The following is a 22,264-nucleotide window of genomic DNA, read 5'->3' as shown; positions in this document are numbered from 1 at the left end:
CGTCCTAGTGTTCTAGTGTTTTTTTTCGCACAATTTTGCTAATCTAGTGTTTTTCTGCAATCGTGCGAAAAATGAATATTCTATCATTAGACGACTGAATTATACGCTAAATTTATCGCTAATAAGGCGATTTGGTGACTCTGGCTGTGTTTGTTTTCCACAATTCTGTGTGGTGGTGCAGTAACAAGCAATTATTACGTAACAAGGTGCGCTGTGAATCCGTACTCATGAGCGAAAGTCTCTGAAAAAATGAAGAGCGATTTCGCTCTGATGCTCTGTCGTTTCTTGTTGAACTCAGTCTGCAGATTCGGGCGATATTTGCCGAGCACAAAACACTTGAGTGTCTTGAGTGTATTGAATCTTAACAGCCTTATCAACACAAAGAAAAGTAATATCAATCATTCCTCAAGCTGTGCAATTTCCCTCTGTGATATTATTTGATAAATTTGATGATTTGTCAAAAGAATGGGTTGCTTTGGCAAATCCGCAAAATCAGCTGCAGGTTATCAGTCAATGCCCTCCAACAGATTTTTTGCAAAAATTGAAATCTGTGCACAATGGATTCGGTGAATCAAAATTCCCTTTACTGGGGAAGCTCATGACGAATCTCTTGGCATTGCCACTTTTCACTGCATTCGTGGAAATGAAGTATGCTGCACATGGACACCTCCCCGTTGCTTGGTTGAAGATGTACGGTAGTGAGCAAGATGGCGCACAAAAGATACTTATGTTTGATGGATGATGTACAATCGAAAGATAATTTTTATGATCCCGTACAATTCGAAAGCGACAATATTTGATTTTTTCTTACGAATTCAATAATTTTCTTTAAATAATCATGCAGTCCTATATCAATTCGTTTCATTAATTTTCGTCAAATAATCATGCAAAATATCATGCATATGTATCGAATTCATATGTGGAACACTTCTTATCTGTGGATTTGTACCTTGGTCATCATGATTACTTGGCAATGGCAAATTTTTCCTGCAATTTACTAATCTAGTGTTTTTTTCGCCAATCTAGTGTTTTTTCACGACATAATCTTGTGTTTTTCCGGGAACCTAGAGTGGCAACACTGGTTATATATTTCCACGACGGTAATGAGTTCCAACAGATGCCAATACCTAAAGACATTTTACATCATTATCTCCAATCCTTAGCGACACATCGCGCGTAAAGTTGATATACGGATGTACTGAAGCCACCAAGGCAGTACATGTACTGCGACGACACAGACTTCACCACTGGCGTAGCAGCATGTGCTGCCGCCCCTGGCTAACGCTTAAAGTGCCACCCCCCTAAGTAGACCGCAGCAAATTTCGACATAGATTCATGTTCAAGCAACTTGTCAATAAAAATAATTACAAATAATATGCCGCGTCTCAGCCTCAACGTTGATAAGGCCAAAAATAATAAAGACAATAAATACCGAACGACTGTATTGTGCAAATAGAAAATCAATAGCCGCTTCAAACAAAATCAGCGATAATACCCTCAAATTCGAGTTTTTGAACGTATAGTCTCTTTCTGTAGACAAAATGGATAGAGCTGATAGCCGATCATCATTCATGAGGAGGGTTGGTGCGATGACATGCAAAATAAGGTCAAAAACATGCAAAATAAGGTCAGTCGCGACATGCAAAATAAGGTCAGTCACATGCAAAATAAGGTCAGTCACATGCAAAATAAGGTCAATCGCGACATGCAAAATAAGGTCAGTCACATGCAAAATAAGGTCAATCGCGACATGCAAAATAAGGTCAGTCACATGCAAAATAAGGTCAGTCACATGCAAAATAAGGTCAGTCACATGCAAAATAAGGTCAGTCACATGCAAAATAAGGTCAGTCACATGCAAAATAAGGTCGATCGCGACATGCAAAATAAGGTCAGTCACATGCAAAATAAGGTCAGTCACATGCAAAATAAGGTCAATCGCGACATGCAAAATAAGGTCAGTCACATGCAAAATAAGGTCAGTCACATGCAAAATAAGGTCAATCGCGACATGCAAAATAAGGTCAGTCACATGCAAAATAAGGTCAGTCACATGCAAAATAAGGTCAGTCACATGCAAAATAAGGTCAATCGCGACATGCAAAATAAGGTCAGTCACATGCAAAATAAGGTCAGTCACATGCAAAATAAGGTCAGTCACATCCAAAATAAGGTCAGTCACATGCAAAATAAGGTCAATCGCGACATGCAAAATAAGGTCAGTCACATGCAAAATAAGGTCAGTCACATGCAAAATAAGGTCAATCGCGACATGCAAAATAAGGTCAGTCACATGCAAAATAAGGTCAGTCACATGCAAAATAAGGTCAATCGCGACATGCAAAATAAGGTCAGTCACATGCAAAATAAGGTCAATCGCGACATGCAAAATAAGGTCAGTCACATGCAAAATAAGGTCAGTCACATGCAAAATAAGGTCAGTCACATGCAAAATAAGGTCAATCGCGACATGCAAAATAAGGTCAGTCACATGCAAAATAAGGTCAATCGCGACATGCAAAATAAGGTCAGTCACATGCAAAATAAGGTCAGTCACATGCAAAATAAGGTCAGTCACATGCAAAATAAGGTCAGTCACATGCAAAATAAGGTCAGTCGCATGCGAAACACGGTCAGTCGCCACATGAAGAGTGCAGACTAAGGCCAGTGGCATAAGAAAAAAAAATTGGATTTGAAGTAAATATTTGGATATATACGCGTACTGTTTATGCGGCTCACCTCGTAATCGTAATAATCGTCTGATTATATTTTGTTGAAACACCTTCAGCGATTTAGGATATAGATGAGGAATGTCAATCATGAAATTACTATGCAGGAAAGATATTTTAAATTTATTTTTCATAAGAGAAAGAGTTGAATTTGTAATTGAAATAAGGATTTGGATTTATGCGCGGACTGATAATAATATTGTACATGCGACTGACTTCATAATCAAGAAAATCATGATTATCTTTTGATTGAAACATCTTAAGATTTAGGATAGATAAGGAATTTCAATGTTGAAAGTAGGCTACTATACAGGAAAGATATTTTGAATTTCGTTTTCATAAGAAAAAGAGTTGGATTTGTAATTGAAGTACAGATTTGGATTTATGCGCGGACTGACCTTATTTTGCATGTCGCGACTGACCTTATTTTGCATGTGACTGACCTTATTTTGCATGTCGCGACTGACCTTATTTTGCATGTTTTTGACCTTATTTTGCATGTCATCGCACCAACCCTGTAGTCATTCATGGTAGAACGTAAATAAGGCTTAATCAGTTTGAGCTTTGAGAAGCTCCTCACGCAGCTCGCAATTGAAACACCAATGGTCAGATAAAGTTTCAGACACGAGCACGAGATTAAATATCGTGTCGAATCAAGTAGCTTTGCATTAACTAACCATGGTAAAACATTAAACGCTGTTGCACTACGATCAAACGTGGTTTCACTGCTCCGCATCAGCCTCTTGACCCATTTAAAATCTCAAGTTGAACAACTTCATATGATCATAACTTAATTTGTGTACGTCCTAGAGGCCTCATATTGGTTTGTACGAAAAGCTAGCAATCTTCTGATATATAAGATCCCTAATTTGAAGGTATAAGCCAGCCATAAGGCGTGACAATATTCGCAGCTAGCTCCGAAAAGTCCACCTCGCCGTCGCAAGTGCTTCTAAAAGCGCTGGTGAATACATTGTGACTTTCGCTTTGCAGCAGCGCGTGGGAATTCAAAAATCCAAACATATCTCTAAGTCGTGGGCGGGCAACTTGCCGCCCGCGAAGGGATTTTGTCCGGCCCGCGGACTGTTTTCCGTCTTACATGATAATATGGCCCGCGGCCCTAGTCTGCCGAGATTCCCCACTACTTGCTTACTAGGTCCAATTTTAGTGACTGTATGTTATTATATACGTGTAGTGTATGCGCATGCGCAGCGTGCGATAGTTGAGCTTACGTGTAAGTTCGTACAAGCGAGAAGACTTGCATTATCCGCATTTACCATGTACTCAACCCTAATGTCGTTTGTGGTAATCATAGTGTTTGTCGACTACAATGGTCATTTACACCAGGCTGATATTTCTTATTTTTGATTCCGTAACTGCCGACATGTAGCACGGCACAATTCTAAGCTTGTAAGACACCGCTTATGCCAGTGGTTGCCAACTCAAAACGGGTCTCGGGATACTTTTCAAATTTCGTAGAGGACGCAGGCCTCATGAATTCAATATTGCCACTAATTAGGCCACATAGTTGAACAACGACGGTATCTCGTCACGTACTCAACCCTAGTGAATTGATATATTTGTAAATTTTGGGTACTGGACTTATCGAACGCCTTGAAACCCTAATTAAGGATTGCACTGCGTGTTGATTGATCAGAGTGAACCAGACATGGCGGCGCCTGTATGACAACGCTATTCTCAAATCCACATTGTCATCGCCATTATCGGTAAGAGATGGCTTTGAAGTGACATTGCTGTCGTTAAAAAAATACATTCATTAAATACGATTTATTCCTTGCATATGTGGATAAATGGGTGAATAATGGATCGACTCAGCAATCCGGCCCGCCAAGTACTTAATTTTCCTATATCCGGCCTGCTGACTGGAGAAGTTGCCCGCCCCTGATTTAAGTGGTGTGCATGTAAACCTAGTTTCGGCTTCAAGTTTAAATCTGCCCAGAGCTTGAAACATGCATCGTCTAACTTCTTCAACAACACTGACGCAAGCATCTTCTGATTGTTCGCCAGGCGTTCTCCTTTTTCCGCGAACTCTCCGAACAATCGGCCTTGACGGCTATTTCGGAGTGGTTTCGTTGCCATGTTAACATATTAATTCGTGTTTTCGGAATCAGCGCGACACTATAGCTTCCGATTGAGACCTGTTTGATTAAATTTTAGCTCACTGGACGCCAGCTATAGGACTACCAATTACGTTTCTTTTAGCCGGCTGTGTACACTGTGCCGAGCGAGATAGTGTAATCGTGATGCGTAAGGCTTCTTGGTCGGTAGGTCGTGGGTTCGACCCCCCGGCCGGGTCAAACCAATGACTCGAAAACTGGTATCAGCGGTTATCCCGCTAGGCCAGGGGTGGGCAACATACGGCCCGCGGGCCGGATCCGGCCCGCGAAGGGATTTTGTCCGGCCCGCGGACAGTTTCCCGTCTTACATGATAATGTGGCCCGCAGCGCCACTCCGCCGAGATACCGCGCTACTTGCGTAAGCGTCAAATTATAGTGACTGTATGTTATTATATACTTGTGTACGCACTGTGCGAGAGTAGAGCTCACGCGTAAGTTCATCGAAGCAAGACTTGCAGTATCGGTATACCGATATATATTTACCATGTACTCAACCCTAATGAATTGATATCTCGGTAAATTGTGGGTACCGGGCATATAGAACGCCTTGAAATCTATTTAAGGATTGCACCTTGTGTTAATTGATTAGAGAGAAACAGACGGCGCCTGTATAACAATGCTGTTCTCAAATCTACATTGTCTTCGTCATTATCGGCGATATACGGCTTTGCAGTGACATTGCTGTCGGTAAAATACATTAGGTACGATTTATTCCTTGTATATGTAGATATATGGGCGAATAATGTATCGATTCATCAATCCGGCCCGCCAAGTACTTAATTTTCCTATATCCGGCCCGCCGACTGGAGAAGTTGCCCGCCCCTGCGCTAGGCGGTCAGCAATGACGGATGACAAAAACGGGGGTGCAGGCTAGTTGATCTTACTATGAAGTCCGTATCGCATCTCCGTCGCCTAAACATCTCGGTTGTGCAGGCGAAATAGAATAGAATCTCTCTCAATCTCTCTCTCACTGTGCAGCTTCATTTTGCCGCCCCCTTGGAGCCTGCCGCCCCTGGCTCAGAGCCAAAACCGCCAAGTGGCTGCTACGCCACTGGACTTCACACCAATATATACGTATTTATTCAAGTTTTTCAAACGTAAAATTGCATCGGGAGATGACGAAGACCCAACGGTGACAAATAATGATGTTTTTGTGCAGATCGATGCTTATAATCGTACACAAATGGGCTCCGCCGGTATGTTACTGCGCCTGAAAAACAAACTTGAGTACCGGTACTAGCAGAAGTCAAAATTTCGAGCCATTATTGCTGATTTGACGTCACAATGATAACCTTGAAGCATCGACGGCCGAAGATCTTGTCGGCAGCAGTATTTTACGAAGTTTCTAAACCTCCGCATTGCCATCGAAAAGGAATTAACGATTAAATGATAATATATTATCAATATATAATATAATAAGAATATTCTGTGAAATTTACAACGCCACAGCTAATCTATAAGTACCATAGAAAAACCAACAAAATCCATACCTTGGCAGCAGCGCGCCTGAAATCGGCAAAACTTCAGTTCGTACCGAAGCCTGTCCAAGCAGCACGACAGCACCAATCAACGCACGTTACGCATCATTAGATATATATCGTTTGCGGCTACAATACGGAAGTAGGTACGTCTCGGTAGCTAAGGTAGCGACGAAGTTACGATCGGTTGAAATTGGGGTTATTTGGTGAAAATCGCGGCGTTTTGAAGACAATCGTCAAATTTAGCTCGGCGTCGAAAGAGTTAAAATGGGCAGTTTATTTTCTTTCTCGCTGCTTTCGGCACCTCAACACGTAAGAAACATTTTTACAGCCTTTGGCGCGCGTAACTTATATAGGTGGTACGCGAGCACTGTATGAAACCATTCAATTGTACGTGGGTGGAAAAAAGTTGGCAATCACTGCGCTATACTGTAAAACTTATTAGGCGCTATTTTGTTACCTGTATTTGAAATGGTGATAACTCAAAAAGTTGATTCAGTGCCGGGGTGCCGCCAACAATTTATCTCTTTGATAGGGTCAAAATAATTGTGGACCACGGAATAAACGGATTATGTATTTACCTTCCAGCTAATTTGTGTGGCAATTTTCCACTGCCTGGACAAAGCCCGCGCGCGGATGTAGGTAGCATAACATGCCGCCTGCCGTCGCACCGAATTGAGAACGACCGCGATGGCCGCGAAGGTTGGCGAGTCGGCGCACGCTGCGACCTAGTTTGCAACGAAGGATATCGGGCAAAACGTTTGGAATACACCACTGAATGTATAGCTCGGGATACGTGGACGCCGGCGGAGCTGTGTTGCGTTCGTATGCTATTTTGTAACGTTTTGCTCAACGCTGTGCGCACACAGACGTGTGGATATGCTCAAAATCTCAAGTACTACCGTTTGTCTACACTTTATGCGATATCGTATCAACTGAACCTTTCTAGGATTTGCTTGTACAAGCGATCTATATGTTTACTTTAAACGGGCCAATATTCGGACTGCATTTCATTTATCACCGATGATAAAAATTGAAATAATCTTCCTTGACAGCTCCACTTCTGACCTACGCTGCCGCATGTATTACGGATCGGGTATTAAAGTATAATGATATGTGTCGACAAGATAGAGAATTTTTTTTCAAGTACTGAAGTACTACGACCCTATCCACTAACTCTGTGGTCATCAACGACAGCTACAGACCTATAATTTCGATTCTCCCCCATGAAGGCCCTAGACCTCGGTTTTATTCGTATCATAGCATCCGAAACGTGTAGCACAAAGCTACGCCGTACGCACATTATTGGAAATGACATTTCTATGAGGTCGGTCCCAAACCACACCATTTCTCACCAAGTGCAATGTAGTAGGAACGCACTGTCGTAAAATACCGAATTAACAATTATCTTCATCTACACTCTAAAAACTGGGCCCACCTTTTAAGGTGTTCCAAAAAAAACCTTCAAAAGAGGAGGGAAATTTTCTACCTTATCTCACCTGGTGGTTATTTCCCCACCTCATCATAAGGTGGGCAACTTTCCACCTTGTCCTATCCGGATTCCGCTTCATCCTACCCGGATATCCTCGAGGTACAGCATATAACCACACTTTAAGCCTTCACAAAACACTAAATCACCTTCATTCCAATGCCTTTATTTGCAAATTAGTCACGAATGTGTGTGATCCAGTTTGGCATAAGCTGCAGTACTGATGTCTTTTACACCTGGCAAACGCGCCAGAAAAACTGACATGACAGTCAGAAACTGCATTTCGAAGATCCAATGAATTTCTAGCATCACTGCAAATGCCTCATGGAAGCTCTCGATATTCTTCACCTTTTCCACATCAAACCAGACGGTCCACTCTTTCTTCATTGTATCGTAGCAAATTGTAGGACACGCGGATGTGGGTGTCTTAAAGAAATATATTATTATGTGAAAGAAGCATCAGGTCAAACATACACTTAACACACACACACAGACACACATTGATGTTATTTCAGTAATCAGCTTATGAAATATACCGGCAGCAGGGCACTGCGGATCCTATTTTCAGTAAACATATGATATCAAATAGCAAATAGGCCAATGTATATGCGGACTTGGCCAGGTGGAAGTGATGACCATTTTGAGTCATCAGCTAATGTGAACAGTAACCTTTAGTAGAGTGGCTCTCAATTTTTTGTCGGTGCGGACCCCTTTTCTTAACCATCAAGGCAAGGCATCCGTGCAGACACCCCTAAAGTTTTAGTTCAAATCATGCTCAATAATAGTGCAACCGCCATCCACCTCTTGTCAATAGTCCTTTTTTGCAAGTTGCAAAGGTACATATTGGCGAGTTTGAAGTAGCAACCTCGGATAACTGCTGATATCTACTTTTTGAAACTACTTGAGTACTTTGCAGCCCTTCATTTCCTACTTGGTTGAAGTAGCTTTGACATGGATTTGAAATCACTACTTCTACACTGTACTAACCTAGAAATATCCGAAGTGATGCTTTACCCGAGCTAAGAAAATCACAAATTATATTATCATTCAGGTTAAAAATTTAGAGGTCTGCAAACACCATAAAGATGTGCTTCACGGACCCAGAGTTAGAACTGCGGGTTGTGGGACCGAGCTGAAAAGGGAGCATGGGCTTGTAACACCGGTTTTAGGTTTGCTCCTCACTAAAAAAGGTTGAATACACCACATTGAGAGAAATGTATTGATACTATAATTGATATTATAAAACGTAATTTTCAGTATTTAAAATTGTCTCCGAATCTCCACGACTCGACTACAGATGAAGCTCGATTTTGTGCCAGTAGTGGAATAGTTTTTCCCATCCCAAATTTTAAGCAAACAGGTACTTATAATATTTATAAAAATCCGTACCTGTTGAACCTGGAAGAAATTGCCACATCCTTCATGAAAAATTGTAGGTATAGAAACAATCTGGTCTAGATTTTGAGATGCTATAAAACAAAATATATTATAAGTCCAAGTTGATCACTGAACACATACAGGTCAACATTAACTCATTACAATACAGCAGAGTGGAGTGCGTCAACGCGTCGCGTCGTAATGACGGATTAGTATAGATTAAAAACAGTGCGAAAATTGATGCCGTGCAATTGCAACATGACTGAAGAACGCTTTATAGGCCTATATCATGAGAGGCAATTAATAGATGGAAATTACCTACTCAATACAAATATTTGAAGAGATCAATGCTTATGTCAAAATCAACAGCTTTATTACAACAAAGGTAATAGATATAATAGCAGAAAGAGAAAAACATACCAATCACAATCCATCATTTTGTCTTCGGGACATCGATGTCAGCTTCTGCGCTTCATCCTATCAATCATATTTTCAACCAATTCCGCGTTGCGGGGAAATCATGCTCATCTCGTCTTCAGGGACAGAAGACGAAACCGTTTTCTGCAAAGCAGTCGAAATTTGAAATATGCAGTGAAACGAATAAAAATTTCATTGGGAGAATAAATTTGTGAAACCGAACCTCAAATCATTTTTTCAACAGGTGAAGCAGCAAAAATGAGCAGATTTGAATTTATAGGCTTTACTTTGCCTTGGTGAGCCAGTCGAACTTTTCATGCTACTAGTAGGGCTGGGCAAAATCGAGTACCTGAGTGATTCAATTCTGAATCACGTAATATGCTTCGAGTCGGGTCAAGTAATCAAGTATCACTCATTATGACGTCATAACAGAATGTAAGATGTCAAAGTTAAAATATGTACCGTTTATGCCACCACCAAGAATTTAATGCCTTTTATCCATCACATATAAAATGCTTTGGTATTTTTCGACTTCACCAATTTCATTCGACTTGGTGACAATGCTGTTGGATGATCATGACTTCGGAAATATGCTACATCCAGTAACCTTGGTAGCTTTTGTACTATAGGTTTCGTATGCTACGATACCGCCAATCAAGGTTTAAGGCTTCAACTGTGAAAATTAGTATCGAAACTATAATTCTCGGGTATAAATTAACTTTCAGTGGAGAGAAGCGTAATATCAGTACCGGTACTAGAAAATACCGTATTTTACTACTCGACTCGAATCATAAGAATTAATACTAGATTCAGGTTTGGGTACTCGAATCATTGTGCCCAGCCCCAGCTACAAGTGATAGTCAGCCTGCCAGTCGCCTAATTGTGCTGCGTACACCAATTCCCTACTGGATCTACTATATAGCATGGTTTCATATTAGAAAATGACCATAAATTGCAGTTACTTCTAAAATTTTCAAACAATTATTTCAACTGAACTGAAACAAAGATCACTCTGACTCTGACTTAAGCATGTAAATTTGAAAAATCAATTTTGAAGCATGAAAATTCATTCATTAGTCCATTATCGTCTCACCTTCCATTTCTTCACGTGGCGTAATGTAATCTCCATTCTCCAATATGGCGGCCGATCGTCAGACAGCCGACAACGACAGGAACAGTTGAGCAACTATATACGGGTTTATGATAGCGAGAACAGAATGCGTTCATACCGCATTCCTTAACAGGAAGAAGCGGTTCATATTTAAAAACGTACGCAACTATTGCCTGTGTAATAAGAATAAGCACAACTCATAAGAATTCGCTTCATAATGAAGTTCAAGAGGAGAAGACATGCGCCGCCGAGGCGCCAACGCGGTCTCTTCAATCTGTCTGCTTCGAGGTTCGGCCGCTGATTAATTAAAGCGTAACCGACATGGCTGATCAGTCAGCATGAGATATTAGAATATTCGCTTTTTGTGTTCGACTTACTACTTGGTACACTAAATAAATATTATAACTATCATTATTGAGTACTGACTAGAAATTGACTGAATAGGATAGTAAGATGTAAGTCGAACCATAAGCTCATCGGTGTTTATGAAACTCGATGGTTGAACGGGGTTTCCCTTGAGAATGTGGTTCCCGCGGAAACTCAACTGACTTCACAGAATCGCCGCGCAAGTAACTGATGCGTTGCATTAATTTAGTATATATTATTCGATATTATTTTCGTAGTTAAATGCATTCATTGCTATGGATCAAGCCCAGGCTGGTTCCGGGAATGGACGACAACGTTGAAACCGCTGATACCAGTCACGTCGTTGAAATGCGTAAGCAACATAGTGAAGTTTCTGTGCAGTGATGTGATGATGAATGCTGAACGAGGACGACGGCAGGTTCCTGCAAGCGAGCTGCACTGCAGAAGTGTTAGTTTTCGAATTCAGACATTGATTCTTATCCTGCCTGTTCATCAGCCATTAGGTTACTTGATATCAGTTGTCAGGATGACAGAAGAGCGAGGTGTCGGTGTTGTTGCAGAGGTACCGTAACTGGTGGTTCTGATTTCTGACGTCATTTGTAATGATTGTGTGGTGAGGTAATGTATGAATATATGCTGGCATGGTCAATTGGTCATGTTTATGATTTCGGAAACACACTAGAACTAAAGTACTACCGGTACTCTCTGATTGATTGCGCACATCATCATGCTGATTATATAATAATATTTATATTTCCTATCCATTGCTGTGCTGCTTTATCAAGTGATAATTTTGATTAATTCATCCATTTTGTTTGATACATGGCTGTTCTGTGATTGCTTACTTCTTGTGAAAATTTAGTTTCATTCTTCAGGAGTAGGTACTATGGTAGGAGGCCTAGTGGTCTTGGCCAAGTCACAGTAACACAATATTTAATTTTGTTGTTGGCATCAGCAATGCATCATGGCATGCCTGGGTTACTTATATTTACCCTCTGCGTAAAGCAACTAATATTGCTTTCTCTGTTCTCGCAGTCTTTTTAGCTTATTTTCCCTGCCTAGTTCCTACCACTTGGATTTATATTCAAAATATATACCGTACCTAACATTATTGATTTGAAATGTAATATATATAAACCCTTGTAAGGCATTTGTTGATACTAATTTGTTGATTATAATGTTCATATCTGTTTTGCAGGCTATATTTATGTGAAATAGCACTAAAGCAATAGCAGGATTTTTTTTCGGATCCTAATTTTGTTACTCAGCTGTCGGACTCCGAAATCCTATTTGACTGTTGGATCAGGACGGATACGGATTCCCCAAATCTGGAATGCGCCCATCTCTGAATTCATCTCATTGTGCTTTCACTTCCTCTTTTGCTTTTGCCCTCTTCGGCGGACGGACTTGTAGTAAAGTCTCTGCAGCTTTGTTGAATCGTGTGTGATCAAGTACAGACGGAGGTTTTTTACAATGGCGAGCACGCTAAAACCGTTACTTCATTAATTTGGCTGCAATTCTCAAGATTCCTGGACGGTAACGGTATGCTGAAAGATTGGCAGAAATTCGATTACGGCATTGGCTATCTGAACCGATTGAAGAAGCAGTTTTGAATCAATACGAGAAGTTTGAAGACTTGACTGGCTACTTCACTTCATAATAACTGTTTCACTTTTGGAACTGATGTAAGCGCGCGTGGAAGGGATGGAGCTTGTGTCTCTCCCGTCCGATGTTACGAAGAGGGGATGGAGCATGTAACTCTCCCCGTGATGTGGCGCGGCGTTGTTAGGGTTTTAGTTTAGGGAATATGTTCATTGATGTTAGTTTGGGGCTAGGGTTCTGCTAATGTGGTGCGGTTATATGCGTGTTTGCGGTTTTGTTGATGATTTTTAACTTTTTTATGGTATTTTGTGAGACTGCTGTTATAGGCACTTCTCAAGTTCGATCGGAATAGTGTAGCAGCTGTGTTCTATACTGCTCGTTACATCAGTTGTAGTATCATCGCATCGTGCTTTCACTTCCGCTTTTGCTACTGACCGCTTCGGCGGACGGACGTGTAATAAAGTCTCTTCAGCATTGTTGAATCGTGTGTGATCATGATCAATTACAGATGGAGGTCTTTTACAATTATGCATTCGCGTTCAGATTCATTATCAGGTGATAAAAAATGTGGTTGAAGGCGAGATCGATAAGTCAGGCTGTGGTCCTGTAATCTTGATCTGACTATGGTATTGATTCAGTATAAATTGTGTGTATTTTGATTTGAATGTGGACATGTTCGATAACTGTCGGAGCTGTGCAGATTTTCATAAATTATAAAACATAACTGATTTCGAAAAACCTGGAAATTGAATTTAATTGCACTGAAATTCCGGACATTTACGGACGTATGTAGCAACCCAAACATTAATAAATTTCCGTTGCATGACCAATCAGCTATGCCGAACTCGTCAACTTACGCGTGTCATCTGACGCCATGTGTTGGGACTGCCGTTCCAAGTCATAGGGGGCTCGTTCCGCAGCATTTGTAATATATCACGGGTTTAGCAAAAACGACGTTACGACAGCTTTTGTATATTTGTTGACGACGACGCAGTATATGATCTCGCGCGAAAATACATCTTCCATCTGCCAAAACCCTCCTTATAAAGCGATGTATCGTATATCACTTTATAGGAGGGTTTTGGGAGGTGGAAGATCTATTGTCGGAGGTGGGAAGACGTATTTCACCTTCTTCAGAGGTGTATAGCATGTTCCTACCTCTCGTGAAAGGAGGAATTATCGTTTCCACCTCCATTTTAGCCAAAAACCCACCTTTATTTTTTACAGTGTAGTGTACAACTGACATAATTTTCTTTGAATTACTAGTCATCTTTACGATATGCTGATGTCATGAAGAATGACATTGTAAAGGTCTACCTACTACATACACGTAGCCTAGTACTCGGTTCAAAATCAGATTGCTCAGCTACTCAAGTTCGCCCAGCCTTAATAACAAGCGTAATCTGTTGAATTCGTGCCGCTGCATGAACGTGTTTGCATTACTTTTGAAACAGCTTGCATAATCAATTCTGATCTGGATCTGGTTGTATTTTTGGACAATACTGAACCGGTTTACTGGGACGCACGACTTGAGTTCCTGGGAGAGTTTGCGCAGTAAGTACGGATATGAATCGTATAGGTGATGTTATATGCATTATTTTGGTTGTTAAGATTAAGGGGAATGATGGCATAGTAGCTGCTTACTTTATTTAACTTATTCTAATCTCTCACGCTAAATTTCACGGGGCATATAACTATATTGATTGAAAAGTCATTCAAATTAAAAAGTAAAACCATTTTCTCTCGCTGGCAGGGGGAATATCCATCCTTATCGTAGCATTAATAATTGGTTGAGTCAAGCTACATTCCAAAGACTGATAAATAGTTGATAAAGAGTCGATAAATATTGCAATTGGCATATTGGAAACGAAACACGACAATAATTCAGTTTTCTGACGGAATTCCGAGGCTATTTCCTAAACATCACCATCATACCGTTTGGGGAGGATGTGGATGTCGCTAATCGAGTGGATTTCATGATGGTTGACGATGACGAAAACTACAGAGAATCCGATTTCCTGGAGGTAGCGATGGCTGGTGTTACGCCGGTAGCTGACAGAGGTGAGCTTGTACAACAATCTATCTAAACACCGCATATCTTGATTTCAGATCTGCTGTGAATCCAGGAATTGCCAATTTTTTTCGTGCAATTACGAATCTATAACCAACTCCCATACTCTGAATACAGACACTTTAAAATCTAGCACCACCATGATAAATATTTGGCATCATATGTCAAAATTCAAATCGTGTTGACACCGAGGAACGATGGTAGAAATCTGTACAAAATTTATGATATAAGCCAGCAGAGCATTCTGTATCTAGCTCACCAATATTCAGAAATAGTTTAAGATTAACCGCAAAATATACAAATTTAAGCATAGACTCTAATCGGCATTCCCGGCGTGAGCTTGTGGTTTTAGAAAAGGCTCATGTCTAAGGCACATTCGATGCGAAATGTAAGAAATCGGTGGAAGAGGGAATTGCCGTGTAACAATATCGTACAATATTTCAAAATCAGGTATCCGTAACCTCGCGCGTATCTTCTTTTCGTATAGTTTATTCGCGGCGTGCCATGTTCATATTTGGCAGTATCTCCAGTAGGCCTGACATTACCCAAGGAAAAATATCGGATGTGATAATGTTGTCGTAACTGCTCCATTGTTGTTCGTTTGGTGACGGAACACAATGATGTTGGGCTGATCTGTCTAAGAACCCGGCACTGGTCCGCTGTGCTAGAAATATGAACTGCTACTGGAACGAGGAATGCCAAACATTGTAGAAAGTGGCACTCCAGATATCTTCGAAATACCTTTGGCTATAAGCGGTACAAAATGACTTGATCTTACGTTTACGAACAGCAAAATATCACAAACACACTGCGAATTCGACAATATTGTTTGATGAACTCACTTTTTTGTTGAATAGGCGATTGAAAGTTTTATATATTGTAATTTTTCACGTCATTATAACATCATTGGTTGAAATTATCTTTATTTCAAGTTCGGACCACACTATGCATGGCGCTGGCAGCATAAAAAACTCAACAGTTAATGAGCAATGAGCATGCACTTTGCCAATCTCAAAAATCTGACATGCTTGATTGCAAAAGTTTGCCCGAAATATTCAGCTTTCGGTTTGTGAATATTTAGTGTCGCTCTGCTGCGAGCTTGACCCGCAATCACAGAACATCGTAGGGGAAGCGAGTGGCGCACTCGGTTTAACACTGCAGTCACGACACCAATGGTTGGTGGTTCGAGTCACGGCTCTGCCATGTTTGTATGTGTCGGAGGTTTATCTGGGCTCCTCATCGCCGATCTCGCTGTATACGCAGCGCCTTCAAAAGCCCAGAAGAAGAGAGAGCCGAACTCTGGAAAGATGGCAGCAAATGACCAGAAAAAGACCGCAAAAGACAATGATCTTAATGCAATTTCCGTGCCGGGCGCAAATGACCCAAGTTGTTAAAAGCGCCAATTATGTGTGAATAAAAAAATTAAAAAGACAGAACATCGTAAACGAAATACAATACATGTAGCAAGGTAGTAAGTGAGTGCTGCTTATTCAACCAATCAGTGAAATTGATATAAAAAACATCGTTGTGTAATTAAAAAAAAAATCTAGCAGGCTTGCGGGATCCACGGGATTAACATGTTTATTGTATCATAAAACCAAATCCGTGCGATTGTGGTGTTGGCTACACTGTATTACTTGTTTATAGGTTAATATCGGTAGCAAGAATAAAAAACCCGCTCTACACTTGGCTCAATATCTGCCGAATACATTGTCCAGTCTGGCCTAGACCGTTAAGGCGTCAGCTTGTGTTCCCTTGCAAATACTCGTCGAAATTGTCGGCAAAGCGACGAAAGATATTGATTCTATGCGATCATTATAGCATTTGATTGCTCAAGTTGATACATTTGGGGACGTTTAAAAAGTCAGCATGTACTTAAAAATTGTGTCATAATGTGGCCTGAGTCGTCGTTTGTACATTAATCTATCACTTCACTGAAATAGGGTTGAAATTAGCAATGTGACGTCACGTGACGTCATGAGGTTCACGTTTGCGTTCACACGAACCTGAACCATTACGGGTTCGCACCATCCCTAACAATAAATAAGTTGAACAACTCAAATTTTGTGAAAATGCTGCATATACCAACGAATATATGCCGGTGTAAGCATGTCGACATCACATTCGCGATGACATATCAGTTGGTATACAACCGATATGTTTTGCGAATACCAACCCGATTCATATTCAGCTTTCAATTATGGCGCAAAAATCTATGTTTGACATAGAATTGCCTAAACCTCACCACCTACAAACCAATGTAGACGATTTGAAAATACTTATTATAGCCCAATCAACGTCTTTAACGCCCAGCGGTAGTATATATGAAAATGTGACAAACTGTCCCTTACCTCTGTTGCCTGTGAGGGAATAGATATAATCATTTGGTTGATGATTTACAGAATCCAACTCTGGAAAAGCATTGCAATACGCATTGGATAATATATTCGGATTCCACGATTACCGGGTACCTGTGATATTCCTACTAACGACGAGGGCACCCAGTGATTTGGCAGTAGCACGTGAATCCACCAGGTCACTTCTAGAGAAAAGAATACACGTAAGATTTATATTCATGTTGCACCAAGTGGTTGGTTTCGGGTAGTAAACCATGTCAGGTGTCAGGCGCGTCTCTCAACTTACCGCAAATCAACCGCTTGAAGTGTTGGTTGATATAGTCCCAGTCCGATCAAGCCTATTCACTGTCACGGTATACTGAGTCATAGTGAATAGGAATGCGGAATCCATTTTTCTGGGCTCATATTTTAACCACACCTAAGACATGTTCGAGGATTGCTTTTATTTTCGAAAATTAAGCCGTGTTGTGATTTCAGATTCCTGATTGATCCGACTCTACATCTCGCTGAGTTAGTAGCCAACTTCCGTGTCAGTATTGCGATAATTTAATCCATTTATCGCCAACTGATTTTTGACGCTAATTTTCGCCCGTGGTGCACCAGACCAATAAGGTGATAAGCGCATCGTGGTACCCTTTTCGTCCTTTAATTATAATAGTAAGATAAATATTACATTAGTTTATTTTGGAGAGTCGGGAGTACCATAGTTCATTTTCGGAACACAATTGCGATTAGACCACTGGTCGGTAACCTTTTTCGTCTGAAGAACCATGTTGGCCATATATTTTCGATTTTAACTCCCAAATAGCCATACATGTCAATCAATTGTTACGTAACAATTGCAAATACGTGACGTCATTGTGGTACTTTGAACTCACTACACGGGATTCGTCGTGGGCGCCATATTTTCTCTGTAAAAACTCGTAGGATACTAATTATCCTGTGATAACGCAATTCAACGTAAATAGCTCGGAATTTATAATACCCGATATTAATCTAATATAACTGTAACACTGATTCCGAAAATCCAATTATTGATCGACGTCTCAATTCTCAAAGTATTCGGCGGCAACATAGATAGATGTTGCACTATACGCCTGCAATATTAACGGCAGTACTAGAAAGGTACTTCACAATCAAGAACGTAAATAGCTAGAGGATTTTGCGAAGGGGTCCGAGCCCTTTAGCCCTGGATATGCCACTGTCTTGACCTCTCAAATATTTACTCTGTTCGTTATGAAATTTACTACCAAGTTACTGCAATATCGATAAATAAGTACGAAATTGAAAATATTTCAAAGAACCATATCTTATACCCAAAAGAGCCATATAAGGCTCGCGAGCCATAGGTTCCCGACCACTGGATTAGACCATGGGAATTGTTTAGGACATTATTGGCTCTCCGCAGAAATTATTGAATAATAACTTTATGACCCAAATCATCCAAGTATAATAACCTTTTGTTATGTAGGCTACCCTCAATAGCAATAATTATATTCGTGATTGAAATTGGATACAGTCCAATAAAGATAAAATCAAATAAAAGCTATTCGAATTAATCGAGTTCGATCCAACGTGTCACAATCTTACTAATGACGGACTGCAGTTCGCAGTAGTCACAATCCATTTAGTTATATTTCGGTATACTCACTCGCACAACTTTTAATTATTAAATCATGTCCAGTCATACCCATTATCCGCGCATTATATATATATATATATATAAACTTCTCCCACCATGCTTGTCATCCTTATTGCTGTTTTGCATTCCATAATGTTATGCATGGTCCGTACGTGATGCCATATCCATTATACCGACTTATAGCGTTGTTCACTATGGCTCTATGCATTTGTTCGACACTCTCTGCAAGCCATGAGAAGTAATTGAGCAGTAACAGTACATCAGTGGACTGGTTTTGCAGCGTAGGCCTACCACTTCACAATTTGCCACGCAGCCCTTCCTCTTTCATTAAGCACCGGAATCATATGGATCGTTATTTTCAGCTAAGAATTTTGCCTATCACTGAACCGCTAGCGGCAAGTTCGACTGCGGCGAATATGCGCATCTTCCAAGAATTGGCATCCGGAGGCGGTTTCGTGCTGGAGAATACCGGAGATGAGGAGGGTGGCGTTCCGGAATTATTTTACGCCTCCGCGGAAAATGACATGGTGCTGGCGACGCAGAATTTCTGCCGCAGCAGAACCGAGGATATAGATTCCTGTCAGTTTGCCCCGTAGATCGAGCCGCTATTAAATTAATAAATATAATTTTATGGTCGCGTGACTGAACACTATCATCGTCTCAGTATCCTGTACGCCAGTTAAAACGTAGGATGCAAAATTATGATAATGATTGCCAATGGAATAAGCTCGGAATGTATTTGGCGGACCATGAAACAACAATGTTGGGGTGTTGGCAGACAGCAGGTGCGGGGCAGTGACTTTAACACCATAATAATCACACTCAATCGCAGCGTAGGAACCCCAACTCTTGTACCATAACGCGGTTATAGTTTTAGTATTAATGACATGACAGCTATGAATGAAGAAGATTGGCTTGGTGTAAATGACTATAGTAGTCGACAAACACCGAGTGAGGTAGTGTAATGGGTATGCGTCCGGCTTCTCGATAGTTATAGGTCGTGGGTTCGATCCCCGGCCAGGTTATACCACGTAGGCATATTTACGTCTTAGCGCCCCTCGGTAAAACACGCTCTTTGTTATGATATAAAGTCATGTCCTCTATGTGTCGAGTGGTCATTGGAATGCTGTAGTGCAGTATAGTTCGCTGGCCTTGTAGCTATCGCCCACTTGGACAGCGTCACGAATTGCCATTTTACTCGTTGGGTTTCAATTTGGTTAAGAATCACAATTCTCCGCGTTCACATAATGTCACGTTGATTTCTGTTATTAACCAGAAGCTTCGTCGCGGCACTAAAACGTGAAAATACCCTCTACTAAATCCGATCTGAGACATCCAACGAGGGAAATGCTATCCCAATTCCCAACCTGAGGATATTTCAATTTCATTTGTTTCTGTAGACAGAGCGATTGGTAGGATATATTGAACTTTGGTTTAAGCTAAAATTTTCTCATTGCAAATTTTACAATAACATCAAGTATGCCAGCGTGACCGCTGTCAAGCTCATGTAACCTTGCGAAATTGAAAAACATAACCTCTTGCTAAATTTCGCTGATACACCAAGAGCTTTCTACTGAAGCCGGACATTGCCGTTTTGATCTGGATTAAATTTACCTCATTTTCCCGAATGGATAGATTCGACTAATTACATTTGGAGAATATGTCTGCGAAGTCACTGATCTCGTTGCTCGCAACAACGTCATGCGTAAGGCCCGGGTCGAGGCTCTGGATCGACCATAGACTGTCTTGACTTCATCGATTCTGCGGTTGATTACATTGCGAATGCTTTGTTAATCAATTCTTTTAATGGTACAGTGTGTTTTCGTTGTAAATCTATACCACCCGCATATGCTCTCAGCATTCCTATCCTGCAATTCATAGCCTGTGCTTCCCAATCGCCTATTTTGTGACCAGTGCCTCCTTCACGCTCGCCAACGCACTCGAGCTGGCTGGCGCGCACTTTTGGAATCACTGCTCTATAGTTACTAAACTTCATGTGATACTAATTACAGTGACTCCATAAATTTTGTCGCTGCGACCCGTTTGTACTTATTGAACTGACGACGTTCCACGAATCACAACTTTTACAATAACTTTGTCACGCACCAACCAGAGTGAATTAATATTTTCGACCACTTATTCCGTAATTCTCGGTCGTGCCTATATCGGTAATATTATATCGGCAATATTCCCGGTATTAATATGCAACCACAGCATCGTTGTTCCAAATGGAATTATTGTGTCGCAATGGTAAACTCCTTCACAATGCAAAATTCGGAGATGAGAGAGGGAGAGAGAGAGTCTTTACGTTCCATCCAACAGAAATACATAACAAGCAGCCAGCAACAATGGTGGTACAAAAATACAAAATATTCGGTATCAGATAGCAATGATCGATACGACCTTGGAGCAATGTTCCCTCTAAGCTGCGCACGTGCGCAAATGCGCAGTGCTTTCATGGTCTCTGCGCACAAAAAATTTGAAGTGATGACCTTTTTTCTAGTCGTTACGCACTGTTTTCCAAGGGTCTGCGCAGTGAGCTGGTGAGTGTGCGCAGACTCGTCTAAAATTATAGGGAACATTGCCTTGGAGGTCAACGGCCTGGCCTGATCACACCGGCAACAAGCAGGTACTTGTCTCTACACAGTCGGGGTGATTTGGGAGGTTTAGGACCATGCAGAATAACATTTGTATTTTCGTAATCAGGACTGCGGAAGCTTTCGATTGATGCCAGTTATATCAAATATCGCGCTCGACAAATCAGTCTGAATATTTCCGTAAATTGCCGTTGGTTAAATGGTGAGAATGACGTAGCTCAAACGCAGTAAGCGCGATTTGGTTGTGATCACTATGATTTAATGGTGTAGTTCAGTGTTTCTCAACCCCGAGTTCGCTGACTCATTTGAGTCCGCGGAAGGTCCTTGGTGAGTCCGCGAGCACAGAAATTTTAAGTAACTTAATCGGCTCGGCACACACGTTGACAGAATGTCAACCAGGTATTTCCTCGGGTTTTTCAGTGGAAAGACTCATAGTGAATTTGATATTTTAGGTAATTTTATACCGATAAAACCTTAAGAAACGATCATGGATAATAATTTAGGGGTCTACGGACTTAGTTTTAGATTGAAAAGTCGAAAATCCACGAAAATGTCAAAATTTTCAACTTTTTCTTCCACTCTCGATATGATTTCGGAACATGTAATTGACAGACCTACGGGGCTCGTTCACTTTCGGACCAAAGTCATTGCAGCCTTATGGAGAAAATAGGTTTTTGTTCCGAAAGTGAATGAGCCCCATCCTGGTCCGGTTTCGTCAAATTCCGATTTGAGAACTAGGCTGAGTGATTTGCAAAATACCTATTTTGAAATGTTAGTAACCTTAATAGCTGTCATAAAAAATGCATAGATACCTCAAATATGTGACTGGCGGCACTCAACTTCAATAGTGCTTTCAGAACTACATTCATTGCAGTAGAATTTATTACCTCGGT

At 40.9% G+C, this 22,264-nt stretch overlaps 2 protein-coding genes and 2 long non-coding RNA genes across 4 annotated transcripts in view; 2 read left to right on the top strand and 2 right to left on the bottom strand.

Moving 5' to 3' along the window:
• The window catches only part of LOC145435479 (uncharacterized), a 286,197-nt gene that overhangs the window by 47,624 nt on the left and 216,309 nt on the right, over positions 1-22,264 (top strand). The gene's annotated exons all lie outside the window — the stretch shown is intronic.
• Positions 5,922-6,405, bottom strand: LOC145435584 (uncharacterized). The gene is made up of 2 exons (XR_013913903.1): positions 6,355-6,405; positions 5,922-6,086 (listed from the first exon to the last, which is right to left on the bottom strand). It is a non-coding gene; the product is annotated as an uncharacterized LOC145435584 (long non-coding RNA).
• On the top strand, positions 6,970-19,426 carry LOC145435572 (uncharacterized). The gene is made up of 5 exons (XM_080312857.1): positions 6,970-7,163; positions 14,159-14,258; positions 14,593-14,765; positions 17,178-17,335; positions 19,137-19,426. Exons 1-5 carry the CDS (start codon positions 7,121-7,123, stop codon positions 19,368-19,370), a joined length of 708 nt encoding a protein of 235 aa, XP_080168983.1. The 5' UTR covers positions 6,970-7,120; the 3' UTR covers positions 19,371-19,426.
• LOC145435581 (uncharacterized) lies at positions 7,977-11,519 on the bottom strand. Its single transcript, XR_013913901.1, has 4 exons — positions 10,719-11,519; positions 9,629-9,769; positions 9,221-9,300; positions 7,977-8,257 (listed from the first exon to the last, which is right to left on the bottom strand). It is a non-coding gene; the product is annotated as an uncharacterized LOC145435581 (long non-coding RNA).

Source organism: Botryllus schlosseri, chromosome 3 (genome assembly GCF_051294905.1).
Source record: "Botryllus schlosseri isolate E-star chromosome 3, Bs_hap1, whole genome shotgun sequence".
NCBI lineage: Eukaryota > Metazoa > Chordata > Ascidiacea > Stolidobranchia > Styelidae > Botryllus > Botryllus schlosseri.
Note: the sequence above shows the minus strand (reverse complement) of the source record. Positions and strands in the feature narration are given on the sequence as shown.

Bases quoted from the DNA above. Each gene is read 5' to 3' on its own strand.
- LOC145435572 (XM_080312857.1), top strand. From the start codon at position 7,121: ATGTATAGCTCGGGATACGTGGACGCCGGCGGAGCTGTGTTGC. The intron at 14,259-14,592 runs GTAAGTACGGAT...ACAATAATTCAG, and splicing joins TTCCTGGGAGAGTTTGCGCA to TTTTCTGACGGAATTCCGAG. The intron at 17,336-19,136 runs GTAAGATTTATA...CGTTATTTTCAG, and splicing joins TTCTAGAGAAAAGAATACAC to CTAAGAATTTTGCCTATCAC.